General features: G+C 42.1%; 1 protein-coding gene across 2 annotated transcripts; it reads left to right on the forward strand.

The window, feature by feature from the left end:
• Window positions 1-557: 557 nt before the first annotated feature.
• AZIN1 (antizyme inhibitor 1) lies at window positions 558-26,511 on the forward strand. Of its 2 annotated transcripts, none has more exons than XM_053395489.1 (12): window positions 558-919; window positions 8,391-8,528; window positions 12,239-12,436; window positions 13,529-13,702; window positions 15,182-15,354; window positions 17,765-17,899; window positions 19,444-19,525; window positions 20,026-20,100; window positions 21,675-21,840; window positions 22,798-22,913; window positions 23,041-23,255; window positions 24,542-26,511. In XM_053395489.1, exons 3-12 carry the CDS (start codon window positions 12,335-12,337, stop codon window positions 24,651-24,653), a joined length of 1,350 nt encoding a protein of 449 aa, XP_053251464.1. In that variant the 5' UTR covers window positions 558-919; window positions 8,391-8,528; window positions 12,239-12,334; the 3' UTR covers window positions 24,654-26,511. The 2 variants fall into 2 exon arrangements, with proteins under 2 accessions (XP_053251464.1, XP_053251465.1); XM_053395490.1 differs by lacking the exon at window positions 558-919 and adding an exon at window positions 4,541-4,928.
• The last annotated feature ends 309 nt before the right edge of the window (window positions 26,512-26,820 follow it).

Genomic DNA, 26,820 nt, shown 5'->3' on the forward strand with positions numbered 1-26,820 from the left:
TTAGTCTTTTAACTTTTGTAAGTTTTGGAGTAGGATTGTAAATTTCCCCCGATTTTACTGTTTGCAAACCGCTTTGAGGGTTTTTTGTTTACAATCGAGCGGTGTATAAATTTTGTGAAATAAATAAGAAGCACATTCTAGATACTCTCTCAGCGCCTTTCCGTTGTGTATTACTTCATATAGTAGGCCAGACCCCAACCAAATACAGCACGCGTTATGCGTCTGTGTGCGCTTTTAATGCGGGCTCCGAGGTGACTGCCTTTAGTAAAGGGCGAACTTCGGTCTCCCCGGGAAGAACCACCGCCACCTCCCCTTCCCTCTGCGCCCTGCGTATGTGGCCTGCTGCGCTCATGCGCAACGCCCTCCTAGCCCCGAGGAACTGTCACTCACGTTGGGAAGGAAGGAAACGAGTCGCAAGGAGAGAGAGCGCGCGCGCGCGCCTTCGCTCCCCCGGCGAGGAGGGCGGCGAGCAGGCGCCTCCTTCCTCGCACGCTTGTGACGCGTGGCTCCGAGCCCCGCCTATAGCCCGGCTCTTCCTATAAAAGCTCCGCCGGCGCCCCTTCTTCCTCTTCTTTTGCCATTTCCTCCTGCCTCCCTCTTCGGCGATCTTGCTTGCCGCGCCGTCTCCCGTCTTGCGTGTTTTTTCTTTGCCCGCCCGCCTGCCTTCCTCCTCTCCTCCCGGGCTTGTGCCCCGCGCCTCCCTCGCGCCTCCTCGCATTTTTGTGTGCGCTCTCTCTTATTTTTTCTTAAGCCTCGGCGCAACTTTGCGCTCTTTTCTCTGGTCGCGCCGGCAGCCTATGGCCCTGGAAGGCGCCGCTGCCGCCTCCCGTATTTCTGCTGTAGGTTCCCACATCCCTCTTTAAAAATTCCGCCTAAAAAGAGAAGACGATTTACCAAATCTTTCGGGCCGTTGTCCCACGTGAGTACTTAACCTACTATATATGATTATGATTATTTATTGGGGGAATACGTGTATTGAAAGGGGGACGCGACCCACCCTATGCAGCGCTCTACTTCCCTGCCTTGTCTTGCGCGGGGGCCTTTCCAGATCCACCTTCAGCCCCAGCGGAGGCGGGTGATGGCGGAACCGGGCGCAGGTGCCTCGGCCTCGGCCAGATCCAGAGAGGCGGGGGGGGGGGGGAGACAGTCTCCTTCCTCCTCGGTACTGGCTAGGCGGCGAGCGCCATAGATGGTGACTCCTCGGCACAAAGCTGCTCCGAAAGGAGGCGCGAGGAAAGAGCGATGTCCGTCGCGCTCTGCGCGCGCGCTGTCAGTAGGTCTGGATCCGTTGGGAGCCCGGTAAAGAAGATGCCTCCCCACCCCCATTATAGCGCGCTTCGGGGCTCTTGGGGGTTCCCATTACACCAAGCCCCGAGGCGACACTTATTCCCCCTCGAGGCGGGGAGAAGAGGAGGGAGAGAGCCGAGCTCCTGGGCGGGCCGGGGAAGAGCCAGAAGGGAGCTCCCCCGGGCGGACACCCCTCTCACACCGGCGGCTCGCTCAGGATGGCGAGTGTGCGCTCTTCCCCGCTTCTTCCCTCCGCGCTCAGGGCGGCCAAGGAGCCCCGACCCGAGCAGGTCAGCGGTGTGCGAGAGAGAGGAGGCGCGGGGCTGAGGAGCTCCTAACATGGCGGACGCTCGCGTGCGAGGGAGGGAGGCAGGGAGGGGGCTGCCGCCCGACGGGCTTCGGCGGCCCCGTTCCCCCGCGAGTCGGGCATTTGCGGCGGCGGCGGACGAGGCCCGGAACCGAGGCGCGGGGAGCCCAGAGGACAACATGGCAGAGGGGCTCCTCGGCGGCTGTTCTAACATGGCGGATTCCTGTGGAGGGGAGTGGGAGGCTGCCACCGCCTGTGTGAGTGAGTGAGTGAGTGTATGGCTGCCTCAGAACTGGGTCAGTTCATGGTGATAAGCTGCGGGAAGCAGCAGCAGCCGTTTAACGCCCTGCCGTTGGAGATGGAGGGGGGTGGAGGTAGGGGTGGGCGGCTGCTCAGGAGGCCGAAGGCTCCGCGGTGGCGAGAAGCAGCGCTTGACGTGTGCGAGAGGAGGACGACGACGACTCCTTATCCCCTCGGAGTGGCCATTGTCGCCGGCTGGTCACTTGTCACCTGCCGCCCTCTGGGGGGTGGGCAATGGTGAGTTGCCTCAGTCCCTAAAAGCGAAGCCTTCATGTGGCTCTGGGATATCTGGCTGGGGGCATTTAGGCCTCGTGACCATGAAGGGAGTCATTCGAAGCTGGTGACATGGCAGAGGTCGTCCTCTCCCTCCCCCCCACCTTCTTTTTCATCTGTAGGTGTGCTGTGTGTGTGTGTATAGAATTGTGACCAGCTTTCCGGGTTGTATTATTGCCTGGCGCTAACCTAAGGGCTTTTCCTCCTCGTGCGCCTGGTGAGCAAGGAAGGCCACCCTTAATGCCCTCTTTGCATGGGTGGATGGTGTCAGCAAGGAGTGGCTGATGATTTTACCATGTCTGCCCTAACGTGTCTCTGAATGGGAACCAGCTGCTTTTGTCAAAGCCTGTAAGCAGTTGCCAAGGTGTATGAAGTGGTGCAGGCCACAGGAATGGAGGAACATGACAGGTGTCACTTACCTAGGATGTAGAACATCTGCCATGGTTTGCCTCAAAATGATTTTGCACCCATTGTTTGTGGCTATACCATGTTTATTGTTGGTAACATAATTTGACACTAATATTACTGCTGCTTTCTTCAAAGAACAAGTAATTTATCTCCATCATGGCTGGATGAGAATTATTGGAGCTGCCCTTTTTCTTGGTGCTAAGACATATCTTAATGCTAGTATACCAAGGAATGGGATGAAGCAAGACCTCCTGTCCTGTTCAATTGTTGCAATTCTCCTGGGGCACATGTCTCTTAAATATTCCTACTGGTCCGACAGATGCTTGCACAATATGTACAAGAACACACATTTTTGTTTTTAAATACTCAGGAATAAACACAAACCCCTAGGTCTGTACAGGCAATCAGCATTGCAAGTTTGTCCCTAAGCATGTGTGGAAGGATTTGGGAAAATCTGTCCTGATTTGAAGGTGGCAGGGTTGCAGCTTCTTGGTTCAAACTACTCTACTTGACATCATTGAGGGGAATGTGGTTTGTCTCTGGCACACTTTGGCTTTTAGAAAGTTTGTAAAGAGTTGTACATATTTTTTCGTATGTCGGAGAAGTGACACAGGTGGAACTGTTTGGATATCTGACACCCATGCCTCCAGCAGAGGCTGGAATGGTTATTTGAACTTAGGAAAGACCACATTCTTGCTCATCTGTTGGGAAAGTTGTAGTTTTTCTAGCTCAACCTACTTTCTGGGGCGGGGGGGGGGGATGAGTATTCTATGAATGCTGCTGAGTTCTTTGAAGAGGATACAAATGTGACAAAACATCTCCTTTTTCTTTGTGGGGAAGACAGTGGGAAAAGCTCTTAGCTGTTGAATGGTACAGGATCATAACTTTGGCCATCTGTTAATATGGAATAACTGCTACCTCTTACTTGTCCGACAATGTTCATTTGCTTACATTTATGCCCCATCTTTCTTCTAAGGAGCTCAAAGTGGCATACATGGTTCTCCCTCCTCCCCATTTCATCATCATCAGGAACCCTTTGAGGATGGTTAGAATGAAAGACTGTCAGAGGTCACCTAGTAAGCTTAATGACTGAGTGAAGATTTGAACCCTGGTCTCCAGAGTTGTTCTAACGTTCTTTGAACTGGTACCGGAAAAGTACCTTTTGTAATACCTTATCTCCCTGCTTCTTTCTGACCAAAACAGCACAATTAATGGTTAACACAATTAATGCATTAGAACCAAGATTTAGGTGTTATGGGAACATATACTTATCGCAGTGTGTTTTTCCAACATGCATGGTACAGGTCCAGTGTGTTCGCATTACAGTATATCTCAACTGCGTAGTTTGGGATGCGGCAGAAGTACAGGGAAAGGCGTGGAGTCGGGCTTTGCACGCGGGGCAGGAAAGCAAGCCTTTTGAAATGCAGAGGATCCTGCACATATTTGGCGCCAGTATAAGGGACAGTTCAAAAGAGCGCAGGTCTCGCCAGACCAGCCTGCAGCCCCCTTTCGGCGGCAGCGCTGTCATTGGAGGCTCGGGCTAGCTGGAGCAGCCGCTGCTGCTTCAGCGTCACCATCCGCTGTGACCAAGCTGACGCGATCGTCCTCGGGGCCCCTTCCTCCTTCCCTGCATGTGCGCTGGCGACCAGCTGCGAGCGCCCTCCTGCAGCCCTGCGGCGACGGCGTCTTCGCGGAGTTGCGCCGCGAAGCATGGCGTGCTGGCAGGGGGAGGAGGGTCTGTTCCAGTCTGGACTGGTCCTGTCTAGTTCTTCGCTTCCTGCCATGGTGTGAACAATGCTGTTGCTGCTGCCGCCGCTGCAGCTACGGTTTGCGACACGGCATCCCCCGCCCCATGCGCTTCTTCGGAGTGCGAGCCCCTCCCCTCCCTTGTCTGCCCAGCTACAGCCTCGCCAGAGAGCTGCTGCTGTCGCCCACATCAGGCGCATTGGAGTATCCCGCCCGCGGGGAAGCCCGTAGCCGCTGAGCTTTCCCTAGCACCTCCGGCAGACGTGGGAGAGAAGGCGGGCGGGAGCTACGGCGGCGGCTGGAATAAGCTGCAGGGCTTCTTGGTGGCGCACAATGGGAGCTTACTTTGGGTTGCTGATACTACCAAGGCAGTTCAGCCATGCAGATGATCGGCTACTCGGCCTCCTTTTTGGTCGCCCCCACTCCAAGGGGGGCGGATGTTCTGCTTTATGGCTTGAAAACGCGAAGAGCTCATCTGTGGCGAAGGAACTGCTGCTTTGCACACACCTTAAAATGAAAAAGGCAACACAACTGTACTTGAGAAAGTGGCTCCCAGACACGTGCCTTTATTGTGTGAACTTGTTTTTGAAGCTTGTTGATTTTATTGGTATGTCATTATAAATATGTTATGCTGTTTTATATAAACTGCTTACAGGTGTGTTGTGTTGATTAAGTTGTGTGTAAATTTTGTTAAATGGGTAGTTATGTGCATAAGCATGGAGTATAAAATAACCTGTGTTGGCAACAATAGATTTTAGAGTTTCAGGAAAGAATATCCTTTAGGAGGTAAAGGACTAATTCACAGCCATGATAGCACTGAACTTTTGCGAAGTCCTGTGGACACAGTGGAGGAATATTTATTTTAGATTGTTTTAGAAGAGCTAAGTGGATAGTGCTGAACAGGGGAAGCACCCACTTAGTAAGGAACTTCATCACCACATGAACTTGTGCTAGTCTCTTCGTTCTGGTTAACTTGCTTCTTGGTGGCTATCTAATAAATCTCTTTGCAGAGAGAACAGGGCACAAATGTGAGAAAGATATATTGTGACATAAATATTCAATCAGTCTCCTATTTCCAAATGTAACATAGAAAGATTTTTTTAGGTATATGTGGTACAAGTGAAACAAAGTTTTGTAGCACTTTAAAGAATTAATAAATGTATTATGGGATAAGAAATAGTTGAACCACCTCATCAGATGCATAGGTTTGTTAGTCTGTTGCTGTTCTATAGAATCTTAAAGACTAACATGGTTACTCACCTGAAGCAGTTAAAATGGTAGAAATGGAGGTGAGTGAGTTTCACGGTATGTTTAAAAGGTGTAAAGAATGCAAGGGAACATAAGGTGTGTTCCAATCTGATAAAGTATACACACCAGATCTGATTCAATTAGAATAGGTGTATTCACTTCCACCTCTGCCAGAGGGTATGGAGTGCACTAAACAACCAGCTGTTCCATCTTGGACCATTTTGATCCTTGTTGGGCCCCTTGGAGACATTAGGTTGAAACCTTCTTAAAAGAGGTTTACAGGATGAATACATAGAATTTCTGCATAGTTTTGTGAAGTACTTGCTTTCATGTCTGGATGCCAAGCACAACCAATATAGTCCTGTCCTCATAAATGCCTGCTTCTTAGGAGTGCTGGGGAAATAAAAAATTGGACCAACACAGAATAATTTTTTTCTGCTCTGTGGAGCTAGGGTAGTCTGCTGGATTACTCATTTTTTAATAGATGAGTCCTGCAAATGTTGTATCAAGAATGGTGAGGGTACTTATGCCTTTCCAGGTCTGGATTAACTGGGGCACAGTGTGGTCCTTTTGGATGAAACATGAAGAATAACTGTGAAGAAAGGATAGGAATAGAAAGATGACTGCAAGGACTCAGACTGAACAGATGCACCAGACTGCCCCTCCACCAGATGCACATTCAAAGCAGATACATTTTTTTCCTGTGGCTGCTCATTGTCCTGCAGCCCAGCTGTTCTGGAGAACAGAAGAGAAATAGAATTGTTTCACTTGTCTGCCGATTGCCTCAGAAGGCTATTGCCATCCTTGGACAATATTGTTGTTAAGTAAAGGACTACCACTAGGGCATCTATTTGGGGACCTGAAAGACTTGAATTGTGGTTTTTAGTGGGCTATACAGCTGTTGGTACAGGGACTGGGTTCTTTATTTTCCCCACAGCTGGCTACTTGCGCCAGTGTTGTGCTTGTCTCTGGACCTTGTCCCTAGAACAAGATGTGCCCACAAGCTAGTCTGTTGGTGGATTTAATGTGTAGTGTGAAGGTTTCCTTCAAGTACTAGTTTTAGGCTTCCTTACTGCCTCTGCTCAAACTTTCATGTAGGTTTTGGGTGTTGACAGAGTATGGTAGCCCATTATGTCCCTGCTCTACAATCTTGCCCTTGAGGGATTCCTATTCCGAGCCATTGTGGGCAGGAGTTTGCTGCTGTTGATCTTTCAGTCTGCCACTTTTCTCCCCGGCTCTTGCCAGAAGATTCTCTCTTTTGGACCTGAAGTTGTGCCTATAGCCTAGGTGATTGTGATTCTTGTAAGACTTTACATTTGTAAGATTTTAATATTTGTTTGATCAAGGCGTGAATTAGAGTGTGGTGATAATGCCAAGGTTGTGGGTTTGATCCCTGTATGGGACAGCTGTGTATTCCTGCATTGCAGCAGGTTGGACTAGATGATCCTCAGGGTCCCTTCCCTTGATACAGTGCTACCTCGGGTTACGAACTTAATTAGTTCTGGAGGTCCATTCTTAACCTGAGGCGTGCTTTCGCTAATAGGGTTGGCACACGATTTCCGTTCTCATCCTGGGGCAAAGTTCGTAACCCGAGGTACCACTTTATAGACTTTGTACCAATGTCACTGTTCCTCTAAAATGTAGTCTAGATGCAGTTGTCAACATAGCATATGGTCTGCTGATGAAAGTGATCTGTTTACACCAAGTAATTTAATTGCTAAGGCGTAGTTTTTCTCTCAGCAAGTGTTCATAAAACATATGTACACAAAAAGCCATCTAATGTCCAACTTATGTCTCAAGTAAGGTGAGCTGTTATTTGTAACTAGCTTCCTTGAAAAATGTTTCCATCAACCAGAAGTTACAAAAATAGAGGTTCTGCTAATTTAATCTACATTCTATATGTTTTCTATAAGATGTACAGTATTCATCTTTCTGTCATAGCATTTCCCTTGGAGAATATTACTCAGTAGCAGTTCTCCATTTTTAATAATTCAGTCTCCATTTTTAATCTAAACTTGTTCCTTCTTGTTGAACTTGGATGATGTGCAAGTGTGTTCATCACTTATCTTAATTCTTTGTTTTCATTCTTCCCTTTTTCTCAGAGCTTAAGTAGTTTCCACAGTATAGAACTCTGGTTTCCTTTTTTTATTACCTTGTTTACACAAAGTGCTGGTCAGATCTATTGTGCCACGTGAGCAGAACACACAAAACTTTCCTCATGCTTCAATACTGTAAGGGAAGTTTGATAGTGGCAACAGAGTTGGTCAGGACAGCTCTTCTGCTGATCCCCAAGGCTCCCTGAACTCAGTTTGACAACAAATGGTTGATAAGCTAAATATTTTAGTACTTAGTCAGCATGTTCATTTATGCTTCTGGCTTGTAGTTGCTATGAAACTGCTACTGCCTGGGAGCCTTCATACTGCAAGCTGAATGTTGTACAATTCTGGTGAAGTTTGAATTGGCCTTCTCAGTCTGTGTTCTAACCTGAATGTATGTTTATCAATGATCTAAACATACAGGCAGCAACCATTTTAGGCACGTCCCATATGTGCATGACTGTGCCAAACCTGGAAGTGACTCAAAAACATCACGGGACGGGACAGGGCAGGGTGGGCTTATGTGGGCCCCACCAACTTGTGTGGGGGTCCAGAGTGTAACCTCTGCACAAATCCTGTACTGTATGCTAAACTTCCTGTTTTTTTCTTAAGGACAATTGCTGTATTGAGATGGGTGTATTTGAAGATTGGTTTTGTAAAGCTGGACTTGCAACATTACTGTTGAATATATAATGGATATTCTCCTCTCCACCCCCCCCTTACAGGGCAAGCTTTCTGACCAGGTGTACAACTATCCAGAGGGATTAGGAGAAGTGCTTTATCGGGAACAGTTCGACTTCAACGCTGAGCCACCTTGGGAACCTAGCTGATGATAGTAGGGTTCCATCTCCTAACTTGTCCATGTGAGTCTTTTCCTTTATTTTTACAGCTGTGCACTTGTAAATTCACTAAGTTTTCCCTTCTGGAATTTGTTTTATGAATTGTTCCAAATGATAGGGAAATGTGTGAAAGCTTGATCTTAGTTCAAGAAAAGCTGTTGGCCTTAATCTGTGTTTGTACGAGTTTACATATCAAGACCTTAAGATGCCTTCCCTTAAATTAAGGGCATCCTTTTTATAAATCCTCTGTGTTCATTTGTAACCTACCTCAGTATGCTAATTGGGAGATAATGGCTGTTTAGAATACACTTTAATCGTCTTATTGATGTGTTACATGTAAATACCCATTGCTAAATCACTTCAGCACTTCACTTGTAGAGCACATCCTCCAAGGCATGTCTTTGTATGCTTTGTACTAGTTACAGTTTATAGAGGAGAGAAATGGATGGTAGGCACCCTACTATAGTTCTGTATCACCACAGCAGAAAATCTGGTTTTGCAAACTTGGTGCCTTATCAGACATCTTCTCATAATATATTCTGGTTATCATTTTTGTTGGAAGTAAAAATAATTTAGATTAAACACTACTGAAATAAAAAAAACATGACTAGTTGAAGCATGTCCCATTACATAATAGACAGCATTCTTGCAAAAGAATGTACCACATACCAACCTGCTGCTGCATTTGTGTACTAATATAAGAGAAGCTGCTTCAAGCAGTAATTCTATTTTATTATGGAAAAAGACAGAACTCAAGCAAAACTTAGAGGATGTCACCTTAATTTTAAAAAGACTAATCTGTCAAATAGACTTGAAACAAAAGTTATGCTTGCAGGTTTTGTTTCGTTTAGCTAAATTGTTGGTGTTTTGAATCAGCCTATTTGACTAGCCTGGCTGGAAGCCTAGCTCTGACCTGACTTAGATATATTGAGATTGTGGGTTTCAAACTTGTATATTTCTTCTTCTTGCATCATCATCATCCTCTTCTTTGCATGTTCATATTCCCACCATCTTTTTTTCTAGTTGAAGCAAATGTAATTTGCTCTCATGACTAAATCAGGCAAAATGTGGTTTACGCAAGCTGTAGTTTGGCTTTCAAATCAGAATGAGAAATTTCTGTTTTAACTTTGAGAGACCAACTATGGGTTGTACAAACATAGTGTACCTGATTTTGGACATTACAGCATACTATGCTTTGCTGAAACCTGGAAGGAAGAACTGAGTCTGAAAACTATTCTCAGCAGCCAAACTATGATTTGCCTGTTACATTTGAAGAAGACCTATATTAATTACTTATTGTTTGATACTCTGAAATGCTTTGATAATCTGCAGAGAAATATAGAACAGAAGGTGTGATATTTCAAATCATGCTGAAATGCACCCACATGATCCTTATTAGTAGTTAAATCCTGGCAAATTTACTATTTATGCTGTCTCATCTGTAACTGCTGCAACTGGTTGGCTGAAGCAGTTGAAGCTTGGAAGCTGTTTCACATGTTGTCACAAAGACTAGCAGCCTTGTCAGGCTGCACAACTACTGAACCATGTGGTACTTTGGGTTTCCCTGGGCTTAGCTGGCTGCAGGGTAGACTGTGCTGGAAAAGGAGAGTTTGTGAACTACTTTGTTTATGAATGCAATTGTAATCTTGCCTTGCCTTCATAGAAGATTAATAACTTTCCTTATTTCAGTCACTGAGGATTTGGAATGTTTAATTCTTATGATACTTTGATTTGGCAGCCTTCCCTTTATTAGAGTTGCATTGAAACGAGAGCTTAGAACAACCCAGTACACCTCAAATTTACCTTAATCTCTTGAAAGAAATAATCTACTCAAAAGAAAAATGATTGACTGTATTTCCGTGTTTGTGACAGCTTTTCCTCAGTTCTTTGTATTTTCCTTGTTATAGGCAGGTCTGATATGCTGGGATCAAACTGTATGATCCTTGGAGTTAGTCATTTGTTTCTTTAGTACCACATGTAGCCTCTTGTCAAAATTAAATTGATTGATTTTAAAATCTTCTAAAGTTGGGTAGATTCTCATATTTGTCTTGCCAATAAATTGTATTGCTGTTAAATGTTTGCCTGATGAATTGATGCCCATCTTTAAGGCAACCTAAAAGTTTTTCATGCTGGCATTCCATACTGTTTTCCTTAATGATTGTGTAGTGCCTAGGCACTCTAAGCTTTTATTTTGCAATAAGACTTGTTCTGCTGTGTACAAATATTTTAATCATAACTAGTGAATTAAACCTTAACCATGCAACTTCATAGAAATGCTCACCACAAATATACTTACATTTGGGGTGTGCCAAAACTTGGAAGAGCCTTGACACACCCAGGTTGTTCGTGTGTGAGAGAGCTGACTAATAGGCACCTTGAAGTTGTGCTATAAAACGTTTTATTGAGGAAAAAGTCAATTAGACGTTAAATATAATGGACCCTACTAGGAACAGGGTATTAATTAAAATTGGTTTGTCTGGGTATAATTTTAAATTCTTATTAAAAGTGGTCTCCACCTTCAGCTGACAGCTGTAGGAGAAAACCCGCTTGAGCTCTTGCCTCCGGGACTAAAACCTACCTTACTCTTGTCAGCATAGCTCTCTGGGACAGGCAGTTCTTCAGAGAACCTGCCTGGTGTGCACATGTTTCCCCAACACCCTTTTGGAAGACAAGTGAGACATAGGTGTAACCAAATGAGAGAACTGGAGTAGACTAATTGGAGGTTTGTTCTTTAGCCAGCAGACCAGAAAAGTCTAGAGAAATGTTTCTCTTACTTCCCACCCCCCATTCCTTCAACTTTAAGGGGAGCTTTAAGGGGTTTGTGTGCGTGCGCACATCAAACACTTTAAGAACTTCAAATAACTATTTTGCATGCTAAGTAAACATACGTTCATTGTTTAATTGAATTATTATTGGATGACATGTCAATATTACATTGGTACATTTATTTTGCATGCTAGCCTACTCCGTAATTAAATGATCCCCCCTCCCCCCTAAATGGCTTTAGTATTTTAAAAGTGGCTCTGACCTCTTAATGTTTGAGATTATTAAGGAGAAAAGTTAATGTAAAAGTAAAGGTTTGGCAAAATGTCTTTCTGTATGCCTACTGCTTCCCACAGATAATGAATACATTTTTTTAAATCACAAAAAGCTTTCTGCAGTGGAAAACCAGCACATGGGGTGCTAATTTGCTAGGGGCAGGGAACTTCTTTTCTGTAGAAGGCAGCATTCCCTCAGTGGTAATCTGTTGACAGCAATGGGTGGGGATAGAGCCAAAAGTGGGTGGCGGGGGCTCATCCCTTTTCTGCCCCTACCTCTCTGTTTCTGTCACTCCTCCTCTCCTTTCTCACTATGCATCAGGTCAGGAAAGAAACAGATTGCTCTTGCCAGAGATAGGAAATTATTACTTGCAGAGGGCTTTTTCCTCCTTCTCCATCACTGCATCCTGTTTGTTGCCCTCTCCCTGCCCCCTGTGTTTCCCCCCTTCTCCCTCTGGGCTCCTTGCATGAAAATAGTCGAAGGGCTGCAGGAGGCCCACCCAATTTATAATCCAATTTTGCTGAATACCTAGCTTTGTTGCTTTGCTTTCAAATTTAAATAAGCAGCATATTTACACTATTGATAGCCCCCTGGTCTCTGTGTGAGAGAGCATGGGTGGGGAAGGAGAAATTAAAGCTTTCTAAAAGGCTGTGCTGCGATTGTAATTTTTTTTATTGTCTTCTCTTGTCAAACAGTTTGTTGCATAGCTTAAGGACCCGGATCTAAGGCTTTGTGGCCCATCCCTTGTGTTTCTTGGTTTATGACTGTCGGCTTTGCGGAATACGGCTGAGATGAAAGGATTTCTTGAGGATGCAAACTACTCCATTGGCTTACTGGATGAAGGAGTAAATGTTGGAGATGTCATTGACAACTGCATTTATGAACATACTGTTGTAAGTGTTCCATTTTCAGTATTTTTATTTTATTTTTTATATCGCGAACTCAAAAAATAAATCCATGCAGTTATACAGGACTTCAGTTAAAAGCAAAAAACACAAGAGTAACATTGAAGTAAAATAAATTAAAGAAACAGAAGTAAAGAATGGGTCATCTGAAAAAAAATCACGAACAATCATTTTGATGAGAAGGCTAGCTTAAAATAGTGGTGTTAAGATGGTACCTAAAACCTATGACATATGAGACTAGCTTGATTTCATTAAATGAGTTCCTTAGCCCCATTACCACCATATGAAATGCACAATTGTCAGACTTGTCTGAGTGACAGTTCGCAAATATTAGGCAGGGGTGTAGGGATTAAAGCAGCCTTTTAAGTACACCAGGTTATGTCTGTCTTTATAGATTAATAGCAAGAATTTGTAGCTTGGTAGCATACTGGCAGTCTGTGAGGCTCCATTAACACAGGTATTACATTCAGAATTTTACACCAGCCTCAAGGGTAGCTCAACATAGAGTGTGTTACAGTAGTCTATCCTTGAGGTTACCATTGCTTGAACCACCACAGTTAATTTATGCAGGAACCGTTGCAGCTGGTAAATGCACTCCTAGCCACTGAGGTTTATCTGTGCTTCAAATGACAAAGTTGGACTTAGTATTACCTCCACACTGCATAGCTGCTCCTTTAGGGTGAGTGAAGCTCCATCCAAAGGAGGAAACTGGCCTTTCTCCTAGACACTGAAATGGCACAGCCATAGAGCTTCAGTCCTGCCAGGATTCTAGGCTCCGTTTATTGGCCCTTATCCAGGCCACTGCTGCATCTCTAGACACTGGTTCATAACTTGCACAGCCTTACCTGGCTTAGACATTGTACTGCCGATTTTCAGATTTAGAGGCGTTTCAACCACAAATAATGTTCAAAAACAAGGTTACATTTTCATGGTATGCCCAGGGAAAGTGGAGGCAAAATGTCTGGGACAGTAATTAACAAAATGGAAAATGCCTCCTATGACTGCCAGCTGCTTACTGTATATCTTTGTAGTTACTGTAGTCTTTAACTGTAGATTCACTGTTTTTCTTTTTCTTCCTAGACTGGAAACAATACTTTTTTTGTTGGTGATCTGGGAAAGTTGATTAAGCAGCACATCCACTGGCAGAATGTGATGGCACCAGTAAAGCCATTTTACAATGTAAAATGTAACTCCACTGTAGGTGTACTTGAGATAATGGCAGCTCTTGGAACTGGGTTTGCATGTTCAAGCAAAGTAAGTATTTGACATCTTACCTAAAGAACTCTTCTCCAACCTGGTGCCCTGCATAGGTTTAAGACTACAGCTCCCCTCAGCCAGCACAGCCATGCTGGTGGAAGCTGTAGTCCACAACATGGAGGGGACGACATTAGGGTAGGGTGCTCTGAACCCTAAACCTCTAGTAGAGGATGTCTATAAGAGCTTGTTCACTCCTTAAGAACAGTTTCGGAGGTTCCACTTCATGTGCCTCTGCCGCCAGAGCTTTGGAGGTTGGTGACTAGAAATAGTCCTGTGTATGGAGTACCCACCTCCTAGGCATGATGGAAGCTAGTTCATATGTCTCTGTGTGTTTATATTCTTAAAGTGGCTTACAACAGATTAGAGCAATAAAACAAACAATCCAGGAACATTCCGTTGGCTGGTTGCAAAGGTTAGAATGACCTTCCCCTCACTGCTGTGATTGTAGGCCAACTAGCATTTGGAGCAGAGTGTTCATTACAGAAGATAAGGGGTGAGCAAACTCCCTGCAGTTCATTCTCAGGCCGGTGGCTGGAGCCAGCTCATCTCCCCAGTTTTATGAAGACAATTGTATTCTCTGGTACATTCAGTGGCTGGGCCTGGCCTCTTTATTCTTAATGCTTGTGCTGTTGTCTGTTTCATTTGGTGTCTTACTTTATTCTAATGCTGTATTGGGTTTAATATTCTAAAGCTTTTGTAAACCACCCTGGATGTGTTTAAGTTGGAATTTAAACATCTTAATATTGGGGGGGGGGAGAGATATGGAATGCATTCTTGACCGTATCACTGCTATGCAGAGGTGTGTGATACCGCAAGCATATTATATTATTTAGGACCATAGAAAGCTACCACATACTATGCCAGACTGCCTCCAGTTAGCCCATTGTCTGCTTTGACTGACAGTAGCTCTCCAAGGTCTCTTTGTAACTTGAGATGCCAGGGATTAAACTTGGGACTTTTGTGGAAAGCATGGGCTCCACCACTGAACTGTGGTTCCTCTCCAGCCTATGAACCTTCCACATACTGAGATTTTTGTACCCAACTTCGATGCTCTCATAACTGGAGTAAATAAAAAGAATCCAAAATACCATTGTGATGTCTTAAGAACAACTAAGAATGACGTGTTTTATTAGCGTAACTTGCATAGCTTGTTTGGACATTATGTGCATGTTTCAAAACTTTGTAAGCCTCCCCTCCCCCCCCTCTCTCTCTCTCTCTCACACACACACCTGGCTTTGAGTTTCTAGAGATAAACAACTTAATGTAGAATTTTCTTAGCCTTTGGGACAGGACAGGTTGGAAACTTAAAGTAAGTAACTTTGGATAACAAATCTTGCATTAGGTATTACTTTCTTTCCCCCCCTTTTAATACCACTATTGTGATTTTAAAAATTCCAACTTTATATACTCTAAATCTTCTTCACAACCTTTATTTGCCTCTAACCTTGTTCAAATGTTTGTTTGTTTTTCCCCCAGACTGAAATGGCATTGGTTCAAGACCTGGGCATTTCTCCTGAAAACATTATATTCACAAATCCTTGCAAGCAAGCTTCTCAGATAAAATATGCAGCGAAAATTGGAGTAAACATTTTGACATGTGACAGTGAACTCGAATTAAAGAAAATTGCTAGGAACCATCCGAATGCAAAGTAAGTATACGGAAATGTTTTCATTTTACTTACCATTGTGGGAAGTTGGGATTACAGTATACAATTTTAAAACATTATTGTGGCATCTTAGAAGACAAACAAATTGTACTATGGCATAAGCTTTCATGAACCAGAGCCCACTGAATTAAATTTAATATATCCTTATAATGAATTATCTCTAAAGGGATAACCTTCTGAAATACTTCTTGCAGAGAAGTCTCCTTTGGCTGTTCTAACATGCAACTCTTAAAAACTTGAGAGTGTATACCTTGATGACCCAAATACTAGTTAGGTGTGTTTGACAACATAGTTTTAAGCTTTTGCTTTTGAAGATTCTACTAACTTACCCTGAAATTGCTTTATCAAGATACCTTAAAACTTCTTTTGACTCGGAAGCACCTCCTGCCAGGGTTATGTGGGCTGGCGATATTAAAACATGAATATATCTATGTATTTACACACACCATTCTCTGCTTGGGACTCTGGCATCATGATGAAATGTATCACATGTTTGTTCAGATCACCATCTGTGAGAATTGTCTCAAGATCCCTTGAGCTGCTCCAGAATGTTTCAGGGGGGGGAATCAAGTACAAATCTGGAACAGGCTGCTATATGCTGCGTGCCAGAACTGTGGTGCTGCACCAGAAGTGCACATCAAGTTTTCTTCTAGTTTACTTGGGGTAGCATCAGCATGAAGGAGGAACAAATGTATGGCGGTGGATTATCTAAAACAGATAAGGCAGTTAGTGGGTAAGTACATGCCCCTTTGAAATAACAGAATATGAAGGCTGCATGTCAATCTCTAGATTGTTTCAGTAATTTAATATTCTGGCAGACTTCCTGGGCCTTGAGAGAAGAGTTCATCCAGTAAATGTGTCATGCAATTGGGCACCTCCTTCCTCATTGTCAATCTTTGTGTAAAAAAAGTTGCTGGAGTTTATTCTTGTAATAGGGCAGTGATTGCCATGCGTTCAAGAAATGTCATATATATGTTATATGCTCCTACACTACTAATGCATATTATGATCCAAACTTTTATCATCAGGTATATTGATCCTTAAGAAAAAGGATAACATATAGTGCTTCAGTTGCATGTTTTTAAGGGCAGATCTGCATGAGTGCTGTGGACCTTATTTTGGGGCAATATAATACACACTTGGAAAATATAAAGATGTTAGCTTCCCACTCGTTCTGATACCCAGCACTGACCATGCAGTCACTTCTGTTAACTGAATCAGCAGAGGACTAACACAATCATTTGTGGAGTATGACATTTACAAGGCTATTAATGCATCCAGCTCCCAAAGTAAGGTTTGGTAGACTTGGCCCTAAGGATGTTACACAGACATTTAGAGTGAAATTAATGGCTGTATCTCCTTTGATTAATATTAGCAGCTAATTGATGCTCAGGTTTGCAAGAAACGACCCATCTTTCTAGAAACCAAGGACTCATTATGTTCTCAGTCATCAAGTTAAGTTCCAGTTTCTTGTAAGGGTGTAAGTCCTGTTACCTTCAAATGAAATGCTGCCCACCAGCCTGTTCTGGCTACTACTACAGGAGGAAGCAAGCAGTGAAGCTAATAAAACTGGAATTAATACTTCAAAAAAGTACCCAGCGGGAGGGAAAATCTGGGATGCCTTCTATTTCAAATCAGCCATATTTTATCAAGCAAACAGTATTCAAAACCCAGTCATAGACGTGGCTTGCATGTAAAGGTAAGCTGAACCATTAGCTTGCTGTGGCTGCATGGGCCCCTGTAGTGACAGTTGCAGCTGCTTTGCTGTTTTGCTCCTGCTATGAAGCTAAGCTATGGTTTGGCTTAGTATGTTGTCTAAATAGTGGTTCATGATTTATCTCGCCCAGACAAACCACAAGCTGTAACCAAGGATTGTTCTTGGTTTACAGCTCATCTCTTCCAGCCAAACCATGAGCCTGAGTGTGGATGGCATGCTGCACCAAACCACACCTTAGCTTGCAGCAGTGCTGTAAGACTGGAGAAGGAGCAGCTGTAACTGTCTCTCCAGGGGCTATGGTTTGACTTAGTGTTACATGTGAAGTGAACCACATTCAGCACATTTTGCAAGAAGTTGTCACTGAGCAGCTTTATGACAGCCATGATTACATCCAAGGTAATGTATTTTTATTACAGCAATCAACAGGTTTTCTGCTACAGCAGTTATTAGCTGCTGCATTTCCAAACCACTTATCCTTTTTGACTCCATATTTAGGCCCTAATTGCTAGTTTTCTCTCTGTACAGGATTATTTTTATTAGGTTCCCTTGACTCGTCCATCGGTGGAACTGGAGTATTGGCAACATAATCAACATACTTCTGACAGTCTTCAGGCTTCACATGTGCTGATGCTGCTGTAAACCAACTGTGCCCCAATCATCTTCCCCTTCTCTTAGGCTCTTGCTTCATATTGCCACAGAAGACATTAATGGAGAGGAAGAGATGAACATGAAGTTTGGCACCACCCTGAAGAACTGTCGGCACCTCATGGAATGTGCTAAGGAGCTGAATGTCCAAATAGTTGGTGTTAAGTAAGTAATCATGCCCTTTCTCCCTCATCTTCCCTTCACTTGGCTGCTCTTTTCAATGTGAAAGAGGAAAGCAGTGGACTTGAATGGTATATGCGGTCACAAATGTTGAAATGTTCATGTTAGGAAGGTATCCTGAATGTCTATAAAAGTAGCCACAGTGTTTCATAACTATGCTTCCAATTATATCTCATACATATTAGTAAAATGCTATATAATACAGTGTCTTGTTTCTGTGCACCCAAATATTTGGGAAGAGAATATGGGAAGTATTAATACCAGAGAGAGAAAGAAACTGAACTCTTAAGGGATATTAGTTCCCAGGCCTCTAGAAAATTATCCTTAAAAGTTTGTCCTATATATGGTGTACATACAGTACATGCATTTTCTGTGTGATAAAATTGACCTTTTCAGTTTAAGGCTGTAAATTAGTTCCTAAAGGGGGCCACCTAATTTGAATACATATGGCAGATGAAAGTCATTTAACATGTAAGGCTTGATAGGACAAACCCATTTCAAACAAAAGGTAAACGTTTAGAAATACATGTATGAAAGGCAACAAGCAATATTCAGAGCAAAGCAATTCTCTACAGCTTTCCCATAGTCTCAACTATATAACGCCATGTCCCTAGTAGCAAATATTAGACAGCCATAGCATCTAATTCCAAGAAGATGATTATACTGAAAACAGAGGTCTCCTGCCTCAAGTGTCAATATACCTCCGGGTATAGGGTGGTATGTGGGATGCGGGTGGCGCTGTGGGTTAAAGCCTCAGCGCCTAGGACTTGCCGATCGAAAGGTCGGCGGTTCGAATCCCCGCGGCGGGGTGCGCTCCCGTTGCTCGGTCCCAGCGCCTGCCAACCTAGCAGTTCGAAAGCACCCTCGGGTGCAAGTAGATAAATAGGGACCGCTTACCAGCGGGAAGGTAAACGGCGTTCCGTGTGCTGCGTTGGCTCGCCAGATGCAGCTTGTCACGCTGGCCACGTGACCCGGAAGTGTCTGCGGACAGCGCTGGCCCACGGCCTCTTGAGTGAGATGGGCGCACAACCCTAGAGTCTGGCAAGACTGGCCCGCACGGGCAGGGGTACCTTTACCTTTACCTATAGGGTGGTATATAAATTCAATAAATACTAATAAATAAATAATAATTTTGGGCAAAAAACTATAGTGAGGATTGGGAGTAGAACTTCAATGCTGAATGATATTTCAGTAATGTAGAGAGATCTCTTTTGCTAATACTGTACTGTACTCCTTCTTGTTTAACCTTTGTATAAGTCCCATATTTATTAGCAAGAAATCCTGTTGCTTTCAGTGGAAGCTTTTTCTAAGTATGCTTAGCATGGAACACAGACAGATTTGATTGGCTGGGTAATTGTCATAATGTTTATGGTCTAGGCTTCAATAAGTGCAGAGAGCCATTGAGAGAATGAGAGAATTGTGAAGCAAATTTATTGCAAACTCTGTGAGTTTGTCAAGCCAGAGTAAATTGCATAGAATCTGCAGGGTTTTTTTAGCTAAAGTTAGTCTTTGTTTTTTGTTTGTTTCAGATTTCATGTGTCAAGCTCTTGCAAGGAAACTCAAGTATACAAACATGCTATTTCTGATGCTCGCTGTGTGTTTGATATGGCTGTAAGTGAATTATTGGACTTGTATACACTTAAGTTTACATGTTGAATATGTTCAGTACAGTGAAACCTTGGTTCTCAAACGGCTTAGTTGACAAACAAATCAACTCCTGAACGCCGAAAACCTGGAAGTAAGTGTTCAAGTTTTCGAACGTTTTTCAGAAGCCGAACGTCCGATGTGGCTTCCACTTGAGCGCAGGAAGCTCCTGCAGCCAATCAGGAACCGAGCCTTGGTTTTTGGAAGTCAAAGACTTCCAGAACAGATTCCGTTCGAGAACCAAGGTACAACATAATTCCATCACACAATTGTAGATACGTTTGCTATTTGTTTTTGACATATGTGAAAATTAGTTGAGTTGCCATTTACTGTATAATCGTTTAAAAGGTAACAAATAAATCACCTTGTCTTGTTAAAAGAGCTCAGTGTTTTAAGAGTCTATATTACAAAACAAAAAGGGTACCTAATACCTTGTAGATAGTAAACTTTCTGCATTTTTATTTTAGGAAGAATTTGGCTTTACCATGAACCTGTTGAACATTGGTGGTGGTTTCACAGATTACGAAGCTGACCTGGAGGAGGTATGAATTTTGATTTAGCTTTTTCCTATAAAACTGGCTTATTTAGTTATTCGATTAGTTGAGATTTGCATTTGCAGTGGATATACGTATGAAATAGCTAAAGAATTAACACAGAGATGGAGGGTGGATTTATAGTCTTCAGTTCCAATTCAATTATTGTAACTTGAGTTCACAATATTATATTTGGATACAGAGCAGCCTTCCTTAACCTGGTGCCCTTCAGATAATTTTGGACTACAAGTTGCATCAGTCACAGCCAGCACGTTTGGAGAGCACCAGGTTGAGGAAGGCTGACTTAGAAAATAAGAGTGGCAGACTGGTTTGATCCTGGCTTGTTTAACCAAACCAAAGTATAAAATAATCAGCGTTCCTCTGGGTTCAAACATAACAGAGAGCACTGATTAGTTTTAAAACAAAAGTTTCTGAACTTGTTGCTACATCAAAATTGGAGATGGGAACACAGTAACCTGAGGCTTGTTTGCACAATAGTAAAACACATTTTCTTGTTACATCCAAAAAGGACTTTGCAAGTTTTAATATTACAGAGCTTCTGACGCTTTTTAAAATGAATATTTTTGGAAGAACTTGTGCAGTGATAAGAAGTTATAGCATGCAGGCCAGGATCCAAGGAACTGTTGATGAAAGATCAGATGCAACTTATGTAGTTGCACTTTGATTTGTTCAAGTGATATTTTGCACAGTTTAGCTAACTCTGCTTATAACTTCATAACTTTCTCAGTGCTTGTGTATCCATATGTGCTATGCATCTAAGAAGGTGGCCCGGTTTTCCCAATGAGGAAAACAACCACTCTAAACTTGGAAAGCAGATTTCCATATGTAGAAGCAGATCTTTGGGTCCCAGTCACATTTTATTATAGTAACATGTGCATCTGTATGACCTGTTTTTGCTACAGTGCTTTCTAAAAGATATTGTGCTATATGAGTACTGCTGCAAGTGTATTTTGGTCTAGTTGCACAAATGAGAAAGCAATGTGTGTGATTTGGTTCTCCAGTTTGTGCAACCCACATGCTGTGAGTTACCTGACTGACCTAAAATGTTTTTTGGATACAGGTTCACACTGAGAGGGAGGAGAGGAGGAACACACCACAATTGTGCTAATTTAAAACTGCAAGAGTCTAAATATCACAGCAAAATCAACCATTATTTTCAAATTACCCAAGATTTTAGATGGCTGCTTTTGAATAGACCTAGATTATTTGAAAACAAGATCATATTTCGTAGGATTGAACATTGGGAAAAACAGCCTGATAGGAGCAGTTGTAGTCCTCTATCGGTAATGTGCTAAAATTTATACAATTCACTTGATTTTAATAGACCAGCAATAATACATCATGTATCCTTTTTATTCTGAGGTAAAATTCAGACGAACTAAGCAACTTGATTGGTTCAGATTTCCCCCCTCCCCAAGTTGTGATAGTGAGTGGCACCGTTTCTCCCCTTAGCTTTCAACTTGACAAACGTTTATCTAGGAACAGACTTAAAATTTGAACTAAAGTTGTAAATTATAAATTGATACAGGCTTTTAAATAGATATTCCCCTTCTATCTTCAAGGTTAATCATATTGTCAGTCCATTACTTGATACCTACTTTCCTGAAGAATCTGGTGTGATCGTGATTGCGGAGCCTGGATGCTATTATGTTTCTTCTGCATTTACTCTAGCAGTTAATATCATTGCCAAGAAAGCTGTTCAAGATGACAAACCTCTTCTCTCTAAAGGTAGGCAAAACCTGTTCCGCACTTAAATCAGCATAAGGATTGAAGAAACAACAGCAGTGCTTTGGATGCTAGCCAAAAATTAAGCCTCTAATCTAATAGCTTATTTTCTCTTTTAGGTTGCTGAGAAGCTTTTGTTTATTTCATTTGTTTCCCTTAAAGGCCATATATAAATACCACTATTTATATATATATAGCCTTTAAGGGAAACCACACAAAACAGTTTGTTAATGCTTATTGTTCCAATATTTTAAAACAATCAAAGAAAGCAGTAAAAATAAGCTATTGGGGTGGGGGAGACTCCTAAAAATTAAATTTCTCTCCTTGAAACAAGATGGTCTTTGGTCAGTCCTGGTGGCAGCTGTGAGAATGGGGGGTTTATCTCATCTTGAACATTGGGAGTTCACCAGGCTGCTGTTTTCTCTTTTTCATCTCCTGAGGTATCGTGTCTCTTCCAGTATTTGAGCTGGTTTCAATTTAAAAGACAGTTGGCTTTTTTTGAATCAGTAAGGGCTCAGCCCTCAGGAGGAAAAAATCTTTACTATTTGTAAACTAGAACATATTTTCAGTTTCCATAGAAACATGCTGTTTCAGGCTTAGAGTTTTGCCTGGAGGGTTACATTTCAATTTTTGTTAAGCTTTAAGACTTCAGGGTTTGATGTGCATAGTACTGCTAATTTGTATGGCAGACCGAGGGTATACCTCTGCAGTATGTTTGTGTTCAGACTGAATTAAGTGAAGAATCTATCTATCTTATTTAATGTGCAATCTTAAGAATGTTCCAGGTCATGATTCATATTTGTCTCAGGATACATCTTATATCTGATATTCCTTCATTATGTTTCTTGTTCATATGCATGTTCCATATGCTCCTGAAAAACTTAGGCAACTGTTAAAGAAAGGGTTGTAATGGAAACTTATTGTGAAACTGTTACTAAAATGTAACATCTTTCGTTACAGTGGAACAAATAAGGAGTGATGAACCAGTCTTCATGTACTACATGAATGATGGTGTTTATGGTTCTTTTGCACGCAAATTATCTGAGAATTTGACTACTATTCCAGAGGTTCACAAGGTAAGAGCACCTTTATGTACTATAAGCTGCTATCCTATATTACCAAATGAAATTATCATTGCTTTTGTATGTGTAGAATCCTACATGTATAAACCTAAATCTAACTGTCAGAACTGTTTTCATGCAGAAATACAAGGAAGATGAGCCTCTATTTGCAAGCAGCCTTTGGGGTCCATCCTGTGATGAGCTTGATCAAATTGTGGAAAACTGTCTTCTCCCTGAGCTGAATATTGGAGACTGGCTGCTCTTTGACAATATGGGTTCTGGTGCTTTGGGTGAACAATCTGCTTTTAATGATTTCCAAAAGCCACCAGTTTACTACATAATGTCAATCAGTAACTGGTAAGTTTATATTGTGTTGTACTTTATGATTCAATCTAACTTTGACAAAACACTATGTTCAATATTTTATGAAGGAAGGTGAGCTATTTCTAAGAGCATAGACATCTCAGCAATGTGTGTACAACTTTTGAGAAACCCAAACTTCCTCTGAAAATTGTTGCAGCCCGTCCCCCAGATGCTTTTCCTTTTTCACTTGGCAACACATGCTCACTTTTAACTGAGGAGTCAGGACAATAGCTAGAGTGCTAGATTTGGACATGGGGAGACCCATGTTCCAATTCAGTGTAAAGTTTGTGTTCAACTGATCTCACAAGATACAAAGGCAATAAAGCATAATTTTATCTAGATAGTGCATGTGTGTTAGCTCTTGTTTTGTAGAGGCTGACCAACTAGCTTTGCAGATCCGTATTTATTTATTTTTTAAAATTACATGTCCATTCATACCCATGCTAAGGTCACATGTAGTTTAGGTGCTAAAAAGAAGTATTTCAGTGCAACCACAACAGTGGTACAGTTCTTTCCTTGGGGTAGACTCTTAAAGTATTTGCTGGGCCAGCCCAAGCCTTGCTACTTGAAGCCTGGCTGCCTCTAACCAATCAGTATACAGTACTGCACTTGCATGCACTGCTATCTTGGTCTATAGGTAACACACCAGTGTGGGCAAACTGTAGCCTTGCAGATGTTAGATTCCAACATAAAGTGGTCAAGGATGATGGAAGTTGGACTACCAGCTTCTGGAGGGCTACAGGTTTCCCTTTCTACTTGTTTTGTCCATCTTGCTAATTGGCCAGGACATAATTTGGCATTAAGTGAATGGAAAGTCAGCTTGTGGAAGAAGGAACAGGTTGATCTGGGTATCTAAGTTCATTTTTATCAGTCTTGCAGATTGATGGGATTTTATATATGCAGGCAGCGGCCATTTCATGTGGGGGTTTTGTCAGCAGAGCACACACAAGCACACCTGGTTATGCCCTCTTCCAGGTCCAAAATGACCCACACATTGGTGATCGTGCCTAAATGGGTCACCATCTGTACAACTGCATGCTCGTAAGATGAAGAATAATGATCAAAAGTGCACAAAAAGTACCATCTATACTTTCTTCTGAATATTTGATAACATAATGGCTGGGGAAAGCTAAAATTAGGCAATTTAATTTGCTAAACTTGCAGTGTTTAGAACAGTATTCAAAATAGGAAAGGGCGGTGCTACAGTGCTTGGAAAACCCCCCAAATGAAATCTGTCTTCCCCTATTTTGCCTGAATATTGTGTGTGCTTTCCATTCCAGGTGTGAGATGCAAGATGCTGGGTTCACCTCTGACACACTGATGAAGAACTTCTTCTTTGTGCCTTCTTGCATTCAGCTGAGTCCTGAAGACTGCTTTTCTATTGCAGCTTAAACTAATGCTTCAATTAGCCTTGCAGTTGCATGTCTGTAGTCTTGTCTGGTCACAACATTCCAGTTTGGAATTAAAATGGAACAATCTTGAATGAATTATTGAAACTTGAAATCATTTGGGACCAGGCAAAACCAGCTACAACTACAATTCACTGGGGGAGTAAAGGTTAAAAAACAACAACATTTAAACTTGTCAGATCACTCAGTCCCTCAGCATTTAAACGAAATATGCAACAAAATGGATGACTTAGTTGAGATGGAAACCCATCACTTGGGTTCTCTGTTAAACAGTTTACATACAAGTACAGTTTTTATACTAAGGATTTCTGTTAGTCTTGTAAAGTTGTCTTTCCCTCTGATATCTGAAATGTCAGTGGGAAACAAGTGTGACTTCATTAGCTATGTTTAGTGTATTTAGAACGTGTAAATTTGTGCTTTGAACTGTAGTTTAATAAATGTAAAATTGCATCATAGTATTTGTTGTATTCACCTTTGCAGTACCCACCCTTGTACGATTGCAATAAAATTTTGTGTAGACTTTACTGTTCTCCCCACCTACCCCCTCCCTGCTAATACAGGGAAGAGATCTAAGCAACACTGATAGTACAAAAAGGTGTAAGGTTATTATTCAAAGACTGTTTAAATTGACAAAATTTTAAATCATGATTAAAGACTAAGCTGAAGTGCAGTCTGCTGTTTTCCTCAAGAATCTAATTTAAGCTAACTCCAAAACATGCAAGCAGACAGGTGCTGCAAATCAATTCACAGGAAGTAAAATGCATATAATAAAACAGAAAGCTAACTTATTGCTCTCTTTTGTCTAAAAAGCAAGACTTACTTTGCACACTGTTGAAAGTAAGACCCATTAATCTTGGAGGGGCTTACTTTCCACAGAAACAAACATAGGATTTAAAAGTCTCAGTATTCCAACAAAGTTCTGATTAGCATTTTGCTCTTTGACAGGATTTCTACATCCATCTCTAGGAACCAGATCCCTGATGTTCTAGATATACTGTAGCAGCTAGACTTAGCAAGCAAAATATAGAAGCTTTTACTCATTGTTGCTTAGATTCCTCCTTCCCCTTGATTTCTCACTTTAATTTATTTTGCTAACCTAGTAGCCTGGGATGTGAATTTTGAAATGCACCAAGCCAGAGTTAATTTGAAAATGGAGATTAGTATACTTAAATAACTTGGTAATGTAAAATGGGCTGCCAGATGCACATGCATTTTATACTAATGCCAGTTGGCAGGAAGCTTTCTCTTCTCTCTGCCCCCTTTCCAGTTCACTGGAGCTAAAACTGCATACTTGCTAGATGAAGGGGTTTGGGAAAATTCCCTTCAGCCTGATCCTTTTAAAATAACAGGTACTATATGCTTTTAACCATATGAGATGCTTTTAATCTGCATGAATGCTTCCTGCACCTAAATCTTAATAACCCTGACAGTGGAATATGGTTGTGAACATTAAAGCACAAATGAAAAAAGCAAAATCAGTTTTCCAATTAAGAAAATAACATCACTTTCCAGAGTTTTGATCCAATATCTGTCAGGGTTCTATTAGGAAATTAAAAAAGCAGGGGCAGTTGTCATATCCATCATCAAGCCTCTCTAAAGATACCAAGGATTCTGCTCTTAAGTTTATAGAACTGTTGTGAGTTAACCAACTCTGTTGTAAATGGTACAGTCACCTTCGAAATGTCTGTATTGTATTTGACAGTTTGCCATAAAAGCTGGTTTGAACTTGGTATGTATTTGAATTTATATGCTAAAGCCTATCTCTTCTGTTTACAATATTGTAATATCAGTTTTTGAATAATTCAAATATAAAACTGAATGATTTCTATATAGCAAATTAACTAATGGGACTTTGTCTTGTGTATAGTATAGCTAGTTGCTGAGAGACTGTTATTTGAATGATTACACATGAAGACCTATAGCCCTGCCCAATAGAAATTGCTAAGGAAGGAAGCTATGTTTAGATCCACCAAACTGCTGACATTTTAAATGAGATTCCAGTTGGCAAGATTAATGGAAAGGAGGACAAAGGGACAGTTCCATCTATTGCATGGGTTTTATTCTCAGGTGCAGCATTCATTGGACATGTAATGTAACTCCATAGGTTTATATTACGAATCCTTAGCATACCTGTCACATCACTGTCCTAT

This window comes from Podarcis raffonei, chromosome 7 (genome assembly GCF_027172205.1).
Source record: "Podarcis raffonei isolate rPodRaf1 chromosome 7, rPodRaf1.pri, whole genome shotgun sequence".
Taxonomy (NCBI): Eukaryota; Metazoa; Chordata; class Lepidosauria; order Squamata; family Lacertidae; genus Podarcis; species Podarcis raffonei.